The sequence below is a fragment of the Cornus florida genome, unplaced genomic scaffold (assembly GCF_030987335.1).
Source record: "Cornus florida cultivar Cherokee Brave unplaced genomic scaffold, ASM3098733v1 CherokeeBrave_3.0.0_Hap2_Chr07, whole genome shotgun sequence".
Classification (NCBI taxonomy): domain Eukaryota; kingdom Viridiplantae; phylum Streptophyta; class Magnoliopsida; order Cornales; family Cornaceae; genus Cornus; species Cornus florida.
The window spans coordinates 4549513-4559115 of NW_026775577.1; the positions used below are offsets into that span (position 1 = coordinate 4549513).

Below are 9603 nucleotides of genomic sequence, written 5' to 3' on the forward strand. Positions count from 1 at the left end.
AACGAGAACAATCAGTCAGCTCACCACCGTGATGAAAGGATGATGGACAATTCGCCGCCAAATGTTCGTCGAGTTGAAGATCACGAAGGCTCGACTCACGTTGATCCGCAGCGGGAAAGGTTTGACCGAGAGGAAGTGATGGAGGTAGATCGCCGTCGAGTAGCGTCGCCTTGGCAGAGAGAGTTCATAGAGGAACGGTCGTTCGATCCGTCTTACCGGCCCTCCATGGTTACTGTCACTCATCGCGGTTCGGAGGGCAGAACCGTAACTCACAGAGCTACCGCCGGACTCCAGAGAGAGAATGAAGCTCTCCGATCCGCAGCTCGGACGGTGGATTCACCATTCACCGACGAGATCTTGAATGCGCCGCATCCAAGGAAGTTTGCTATGCCAGTCTTTATTCTGTTTGACGGAACAACCGATCCGATCGATCATGTGTATCATATCCAGTTGAAAATGGCCCTGAACACGGAAAACGACTCTTTAATGTGCAAATGCTTCCCTACAAGTTTGGCCGGACCGGCGCTCAGCTGGTTCAAAAACTTGCCTAGGAGCTCCATTGGCAGTTTCAGGGACCTGTGCGATCGGTTCATAAGCCAGTACTATGGGAACAAACGCCCGCCGAAGGACATCTCGAGCCTGTTCACGATGCGGCAACACAAGGATGAACGGCTCCAGGCCTTTCTTACCAGGTTTAATCTCACTAAGAGTATGGTAATCGAATGCCATCCTACTACGGCAGTTCAAGCCTTCAAGTTAGCCATGACACGCGGAACTCCGTTTCACACCAGTCTGGTAGTGAATACGCCAGCTACCATGGACGAACTCAATGAGAGAGCCGATGGCTTTGTGCGCCTCGAAGAAGAGGAGGCAGCTAATGCTCGGACAACGTCGCTTGTGTCGACCGAGGAAAAGTCCAAGGCAAAGATCAGGCAGAAGCAGGCTCAGCCGCAACGTCAGACCACTTGGAAGGCCGAAAAAAGGTCCAGGGAGGAAGAGTTGATTACTCCGCTGAAGGTCATTCTGGCGAGGTTATATCAGGAGAACAAGGACAAGTTTCATCCACCACTGCCAATTAGACAACCCCTCGAACAGAGGGATCAAACTAAACATTGTGCTTTTCATTCTGATTTCGGACATCAGACTAACGAATGCAGGAACCTGAGGAGGCAAGTGGAGATGTTGATAGCTAGAGGGGAGTTTGCGAGTTATGTTCAAGGCTCGGCGATGGAGCAGAATCGACCAGTGGAACAAATAAAAAGGAGTCATAAACAGAGCTCCCACAATTCGCAACCAGTTCGTATAATCAATGCTATCCATGGTCGACCCGAGCCTAGTGAAGAGCCAGATGAGCTGCTACGGGTGCGCCTGCGGCAGGCACAGATGAAGAAAAGGGTCGGCAATGTGACCACTCTACACCAACAGAGCCCGTCAATGCAGATAAAGTTCGACTGGACAGACCTGCAGCGTGTCCAACTGCCTCATGACGACCCGTTGGTAGTCAGTTTGACAGTGGCAGAGTGCTTGGTGCGCAGAGTTCTGATCGATCCTGGGAGCAGTGCGAATGTTATGCCAAGGGACACATTTGACAGGCTCGACATTAAACCAGAGAGGCTCAAGCCCACCGGAAATCCCTTGTTAGGGTTCGATGGGAAGAGGGTGGAACCCGTCGGGATGGTGGAAGTAGAAGTTCAAGCTGCAGAGCGAGCTCTTATGGAAACTTTTGTGGTTGTGGAAATTCACCCCTCGTATAATCTCCTGATGGGAAGAGGATGGATTCACAGAGTCCGAGGTGTACCCTCAACTCTGCATCAGGTCATGAGGTGCCTCGGGCCCGATGGAGATAAAGTGATAGACATTCGGGGGGATCAGGTCGCAGCCAAAGAGTGTTATTCCGTCACACTAAAGCATGCAGGGAAGGGAAAGGCGCCCGTCCGGTCGACAAGCCCCAGATAGCAATTACAGGAACCTCCACTCGAGCAGAATAGGGTGGAGGAGTCAGCCGACTTGACCGAGGAGCCCCTTCTGGATGTGCAGATCGATCAGTCCAGGCCAGAACGAACTACCAGAGTGGGTATAAGATTGACCAGAGAAGAGCAGCAAGAGCTAGTGGATTTCTTATCCCACAATGTCGACGTATTTGCATGGAGTCATCTCGACATGCCTGGAATTAGTCCTTCCGTCTCCTGTCATTCCCTGAATGTCAATCCTAATTTCAAACCAGTGAAACAGAAGCAGCGAAGATTTGCTCCAGAACGTAATCAGATCATAACGGAAGAAGTTGATAGGCTGCTTGATGCGGGATTTATCAGAGAGGTGCACTACCCTGAGTGGTTGTCCAACGTCGTTGTGGTGCAGAAGAAAAATGGGAAATGGCGCGTATGCATTGATTTCACCAATTTAAACAAAGCCTGCCCGAAGGACAGTTTCCCGTTGCCTAAGATTGATCAAATGGTGGATGCCACCACGGGGTATGAGCGTTTAACCTTTCTGGACGCATATTCAGGTTATAATCAGATTCCTATGGACCCCGCAGATGAAGAAAAAACTTCTTTTGTCACCGAGCGAGGAACGTACTGCTACAAGGTTATGCCTTTTGGATTAAAGAATGCGGGAGCAACTTATCAACGACTTGTCAGCAAAGTTTTTAAGAATCAAATGGGTAAGATTGTCGAAGCCTATATTGATGACATGGTGGTGAAAAGTAGGAAAAAGGATGATCATCTGAAGCATCTGCAAGAGGTATTTGATGTACTAAAGCGATATGGGATGAGGCTCAATCCGACCAAGTGCTCGTTCGGTGTGAGTTCCGGGCAGTTTCTGGGACACGTGGTCAACCGCAGGGGCATCGAAGTTAGCCCCGCTCAAGCAGAGGCTTTGATTAAGAATGCCGAGCCAAAGACGATCAGAGAGGTGCAAGCCCTAACAGGACGAATAGCTGCATTAAGTCGATTTATTTCAAAGTTGTCAGACCACTGCAAACCATTCTTTGACACGATTCGGAGCCATGGAAGGCAGGTCTGGGGGGATGAGCAACGACAGGCATTGACTCATTTGAAGCAATATATGCAGAATCCGCCAGTCCTGTCAGCCCCAGAACCGGAAGAAAAGTTATTTCTATATCTTGGAGTATCTGGTGTCGCGACGAGTGCCGTTCTGATTCGTTGCAAGGAAGGGGTGCAATACCCAGTATTTTATGTAAGCAAGACACTGATGGAGGCAGAAAAAAGATACTCAAAGGCCGAACGGGTGGTACTTGCACTTGTAAATGCAAAAAGAAAGTTAAGGCATTATTTTGAATCCCACCCCATAGCTGTTCTAACAACTTTCCCAATCAGAACGCTCATGCACAAGCCAGAGCTCTCGGGCAGAATGACAAAGTGGGCCATAGAGTTGAGTTCATTTGACATAACGTACGAGCCGAGAACAGCTATTAAAGGGCAAGCGGTGGCCGATTTCCTACTAGAATGTGATGCCGAAGATACGGAAGAGGACCTTAGAAGCGGCTCTTGGAAACTTTTTGTGGATGGCTCCTCTAACCCGACGGGGGCTGGGATTGGGATCAAACTGCAAACCCCAGAAGGTACTTCCTTGAGCCAAGCACTCAGACTTGAGTTCCGAGCCACCAATAATGAAGCGGAATACGAGGCGTTGCTAAATGGATTAAAGTTGGCCAAAGAGCTACAGATCAAAAGTTTGACAGTGTATAGTGACTCGCAGCTGATTGTTCGGCAGGTAAATGGTGAGTACGCAACCAAGGATGACATGATGGGGGCATACCGTTCTGCCGTTCTGCGTAGAGCCAAGGACTTTGCAAAGATTGAATTCATACAGTTGCCGAGGGAACAGAATGCAGATGCAGACCGTTTAGCATGCAGTGCTTCAAGTTGTGGTGAAACATTGGCGAGGGTGATTCCAGTGGGAATAGTGACCCAGCCGTCCATTTTCGAAGAACCGATGGTCTCGGACCCTTGGCAAGTCAACGTCATACCGTATGAACCGAGTTGGATTGACCCAATCATTACCTATATTCGAGATGGCGTTTTGCCTATGCAAAGGGATGAAGCTAGGAAACTCAAAAAGAATGCTGCCAAGTACGCCATCGTGCGGAACCAGCTGTACAGAAGGTCCTATTCTGGCCCATACTTGAAATGTGTCACCCCCGCGGAATCGCAGCAGGTATTGCGAGCTATTCATGAGGGTGTGTGTGGCAATCATTCTGGGGGAAGATCGTTAGCGCATAAAGCAATGACACAAGGGTATTTTTGGCCAAACATGTCAAGAGATGCGGAGGAGTTCTCTCGAAGGTGCGATAAGTGCCAACGATATGGACCAATGATCCACCAACCACCTGAAGAATTGCACGTAATGGCCTCGCCGTGGCCTTTCGCGCAATGGGGGATGGATGTGGTCGGTCCTCTGCCAACTGCAAGAGCTCAGAACAAGTATGTGTTACTGGCCACGGATTATTTCACTAAATGGGTGGAGGCAGAACCGTATCCTAGCGTGACTCAGACTCAGGTGAGACGATTTATCTGGAACAACATTATCTGCCGCTTCGGTGTTCCCAGAACAATAGTCATGGACAATGGCACAAACCTCGACAGCAGGCAAGTAAGAAAGCTGCTGGAGGAGTATGGAATCAACCAGAAGTTGGCTGCAGTAAGTCATCCTCAGGCTAACGGACAAGCAGAAATCACAAACAGAACCATTTTCGCCTGCATTAAGAAGAAGCTGGAAGATCATAAGGGGAAGTGGTTGGATGAACTCCCGAACGTTCTATGGGCTTACAGAACCACCCCAAGGCGGCCGACTGGGGAGAGCCCGTTCGCGATGGCGTATGGTACCGAAGCAGTTATACCGGTTGAGCATTTAGTCCCCACTATCAGAAGCTTAGCATGGAGTCGAGATCAGAACGACAAGATGTTAAGATTGAACCTCGACATGATAGACGAAAGGAGGGACGCAGCGGCTATAAGGCTAGCATCGTATCAGCAAGTGCTGGCGAATAGTCACAATAAGAGAGTAAAACACAGGGATTTTGCCCCGGGCGATCTGGTTCTGAAAAGAAAGGTGGGGATGGTCAAAAAAATGATGCCACCCTGGGAAGGCCCGTACAGAATTGCAGAAGTCATTGGCAAAGGGGCATATACGTTGGAAACCATGGCGGGAAAGTTGGTCAACAAGCCCTGGAACGCCACGTCTCTGAAGAGGTACTATCAATAGAAGCTAAGTTCTGGTTTTAATTGGATGTTATTTGTTGTTAATCAAATACATATGAATGAGCAAGTTACCGGAGTTTACAAAAAAAAGAAGAGAAGAATTTTCTTTTCCAATGGTCTACTATAAAAATTGAAAGCCAAGTGGCAAGTGGCATTCTAGCCGAGCGCCAGGCACTTAAGCAAGATAAGTGGCAGCTGGCACTATAAGCCGAACGCCAGACACTTGCTAAAAATTGAAAGCCAAGTGGCAAGTGGCATTCTAGCCGAGCGCCAGGCACTTAAGCAAGATAAGTGGCAGCTGGCACTATAAGCCGAACGCCAGACACTTGCTAAAAATTGAAAGCCAAGTGGCAAGTGGCATTCTAGCCGAGCGCCAGGCACTTAAGCAAGATAAGTGGCAGCTGGCACTATAAGCCGAACGCCAGACACTTGCTAAAAATTGAAAGCCAAGTGGCAAGTGGCATTCTAGCCGAGCGCCAGGCACTTAAGCAAGATAAGTGGCAGCTGGCACTATAAGCCGAACGCCAGACACTTGCTAAAAATTTAAAGCCAAGTGGCAAGTGGCATTCTAGCCGAGCGCCAGGCACTTGCCGTACAAACACACAGCAAAACTAATATAAAAAGAAAAAGAGAGAAAAGATATATATGTACTGAAGATAAGTTGAACAGAGCACACCACATAGAGAAAAAGAGTTCGGCCATTTCATTAATATTGAACATTTAGTTTACAAAAGAGAGGTGTCCATCATTACAAGAAGATATGAACTGGAAGAATTCGAAGGAGCCCTAGCTAGACGCCTCAGTACCAACAGCATCCTGGTCCTGCCGACTCGCCTCCTCGGCCCCATCAGCCGCCTCACCTTCATGAGGTGGGGAATCCAGGTGAATAACTGAGTCGTTCGGCTGGGGTTCAGCGTCAGCAGTGGCTACAGAGGGAGCCACGGTCGACGATTGGGGAGCGGTCAGTGGCAGAGTGGCAGGAGGAGCTGTGATGATCCTTGAGGATGCGATGTCCTGGCACTCATCAAATATACGCTCCGCTTCGGTGGGTTCTGGGTCGACATAAACCCCCAGAGGCTCGATCCCCAGATCCTTGTCTACCTCATCCGGAGTGGAGCTGGTCTGTCCCTCATCCGGAACCCGGTCGGCGAAGCCTTCCCGGAATCCTTGAGCATACCGAAGAGCACCGACCCTGGAGAACCGAGCATGAAGGGCCAGCATCCCACCACCCACTCTGCTGATAACGTCGATCAGAGCGGTACGCTCGTCCAGAGCTCTTTTTTCAAAAGCCATCCGAGCAGACTGTTCATCAGCTAGAAGACGTTGGAGTTCTGCCTTCTCTTCTCTGAGTGATTCCTGCTCAGTCTGCCAGACGCTCTTCTCGAGCTGGAGGGCGTCCTTCTCATCCTGAAGGGAATCATTCTCCTTTTTCAGGACATCTCTCTCTTGCTCGGCTTTGTCAAGCCGAACCAGCGCCTCGGTATTCTTCATGGCAAGGAGGTCGTTCTCTTTATTAGCCACCTCCAGGCTGTCAGAATACTTTCGGGCCCTGGCGTTCCCCATTTCCACCTGCTTCTGCATGGCCATCATCCCAAACAATGTCTGCATAGGTACACAATAAGAACGGTTAAACCGATAGTCAGAACGGGAGAAGGCAAGACCAAGTAATATAAGAGAATTCATGAGTTAGAAAATAAAAGTCACCTCCATAGCAGATTGGGGAAAGCGACTGAACACGTCCTTCTGGGAAAGGCCCTTTGCCGCCTCAATGTCCTTCGGAGTCCACATGCTCCTGTAGTAGGCCATAGCGGTCTGGCCATCCTTCAGCATGGTCTCGTTCGGTTTCACGAACGTCCCATCCGTTCGAGTGTACCGAGGGGCCCATGGCGGCAAGCTGGGGATAGAAGGGGGGCCTGAAGCAGAAGCAGAGCCACCAGCTGCAGGAGGCCCAGAGTGAGAAGGAGCTCTGATCGCTCGGTGCAAGAGAGTACCCGGCCCAGAGACTCGGGTCCTTCTAATAAGAGGCTCCTCCTCAGGGTCGATTTCACTGTCAGGATGAGGCCTTTTGCCTCGCTCTTTGTCCCGACCGCCCCCCGCAGCAGCAGGAGCTATGGTAGCTGGGGAGGGCGCGTTCTGGTTGGCCGCAGGGGCGCTGGCAGCAGGGTTAGTAGCCACTGCGCTCGGGGCAGTGTCAGATATGGTGGCTGAAGAAGAAGCCGACGCTGGAGAGGAGGTCGCCCCAGCAGCAGGAATGACTGGGGGAGTATTTTTCCTCCTGCCAAAAGAGGGAATCTGCAGTCTGCTCATATTGTAGCCGAGTGATGAGAGCGCGAAGAGGTTGTCTGAAGTGAGGAGATCTGAGCAGGAAGGAATATCGTTCAGAACGTATCTCTTCAAGTAGTTGGTCCTATCCCTGCAAACACTGTAGCTCAAGTCATCACAAGGTATTCCCAAGGAGCGGCATAAGTAAGTGCAAAAACGAGGAACGCATGTTTCACAGGGGCAGTCGTGTTTATGGGATTTGAATTTTTTATAGGAGGAGACAGAGCAGACACCAAAGGCGCTCGGGATAGGGTAATCCTCTGCAGCCGGCGAAGACCAAGCCCCACTAATACCCACTATGCTATCCCTCCAACCCTTTTCAGATTTTATTGTGTCAGTGCATATGGACATCTTCTCGAACGGGTAGAGGTGGTAGAAGGGCTCGTTAGTACGGATCTTACTGACCTTATAGCACAGAAGGAGGTCTATGAGGTCAAGGTCCAGATTTCTGTCACGCATCAATAAGAGCATAACAGATATGATCCTAAAGAAGTTGGGGTTGACCTGCAGAGGGGATATCCCCAATCTGTTGAAGACGTAACTAAAGAAAGGGTGCAGAGGGAACCTAACAACATTCAGTTGAAGGTTTGTGAATAAGACTTCGCCGGGCAGGAGGCCGGCGCCGGTCGTAATATTAACGTCTTGGGGGCAAACCCTAACTACGATGTTGTCAGGAAGCCTAAGTCTCATACGAAGGACACCCAGATCTACAACCATGGTGGAAGTGCAAGAAGAATCTAAAAGAGGGAAAATGGAAGCCTGCCGAAAGTAAAAAGAACGAAACTAACCTCGGAGGACTGCAAGATCGCTGGGAGAATGACTCTCGAAGGATTTCACCGGAAAAGGCTTAGCACAGTTCTAGAAAGAGGGAGATTTGACTGATGATGGAGACGGTAAAGGGAAGTGAAGTGGAATTCGAGAGCATTATATAGGCAAGGGGGCCCGAGGGCCGAAGCGTCGGGAAGGCAAGAAATCCCTCGAACCCCGGAACATTGATTCTGGATCTGACCGTTCGCTCCCCCACGTGGTTATCTCGAGCCGTCAGCGTCATGATGAGACGCCATCAATAATTACCCCTTATTAAATAAGGGGCAATTATGGGGGCAGTTGAGGAGGCCCTGGATGACATGGGCCAGGTCCGACTCGCAAAACACAACCTTCAGTCCGAACAGCTGGGTCAGCCCATAAAAAGACACTGCCATATGGGCCGAGCGGGAGTAAGCCCATCAAGAGTGACCAGGGCTTACTGAGGAATAGGCCCAGGTCCAGCAATTAGTAAATATCTTGTAAATATCTTGTAAATATCTATAAATAGGAGTTGGAATGAAGAGGAGGGGGATCTTGATTCGGGTTGAGGTGTAAGAATTCTAGAGAGAGAAAGAATAGAAGGAGTTTCTTGCATCTTCAGCGCCGTTAGAGTTCATCGATTGAGATTTTGATTGAAAGGGTCGACTTACTTCCACGGAGGAATGTATAGTCCTTGGTTTTTGGTGGAATTTGTTTTGAGGATGGTTTTGATTGGTGGGATATGTGGTACGGGTTACCAAATGAGGGTTATGTTTCTGATGATTAGTGCTAGCGGTGATGGCTAGGAAATGTGTCGTGAATTGTAGTTTGAGGATAATTAGGTGATATGACTCATGTATTTGGATGATTTTAGAAGTGATTGATTCTAGTAGTGTCTTGAGGACAAATGTTGGTATTGTTTAAATATTTTGCAGCTAAAGCGTGATTGTGGGGTTCCGATGAAGAACTGTAGGAGTGATTGACCTTGATTTTGAGGTTTCAAATATGCGACGATCGTATTAAACATTTTGAAGAGGTAAGGATCAAAACGAATGGTGACTTGGAGTCATTTACCTAGTGTGGATGTTACGAGGAGATAGAGATCTTTTATACTAGTTGGTGATTGTGATGTTTGGTGTCGTTTTGTTTTCGGCTTGTTAAGGGTTGTGTAATTAAAGTGCGATTGGGATTTTAGAGCTGATATGTGACTGTATGGCGGATGAGGTTACGTAGAGTGATAGATTGATTAGAGAGTAGATCTCCTGGTTGTTTT

The 9603-nt window shown here is 49.1% G+C and overlaps 1 protein-coding gene across 1 annotated transcript; it reads right to left on the bottom strand.

Moving 5' to 3' along the window:
• Window positions 1–5720: 5720 nt before the first annotated feature.
• Window positions 5721–8946, bottom strand: LOC132315858 (uncharacterized). Its single transcript, XM_059814272.1, has 2 exons — window positions 6927–8946; window positions 5721–6824 (listed from the first exon to the last, which is right to left on the bottom strand). The coding sequence occupies exons 1-2, from the start codon at window positions 8259–8261 to the stop codon at window positions 6009–6011; spliced, it is 2151 nt and encodes a 716-aa protein (XP_059670255.1). The 5' UTR covers window positions 8262–8946; the 3' UTR covers window positions 5721–6008.
• Between the last annotated feature and the right edge of the window lie 657 nt (window positions 8947–9603).

What these genes read in the sequence shown, in the direction of transcription:
- LOC132315858 (XM_059814272.1), bottom strand. Translation starts at nt 8,261, where the DNA reads ATGGTTGTAGATCTGGGTGTCCTTCGTATGAGACTTAGGCTTCCTGAC. An exon ending in TTCCCCAATCTGCTATGGAG is followed by an intron (nt 6,825 to 6,926) that starts GTGACTTTTATT and finishes GTACCTATGCAG; the next exon opens with ACATTGTTTGGGATGATGGC.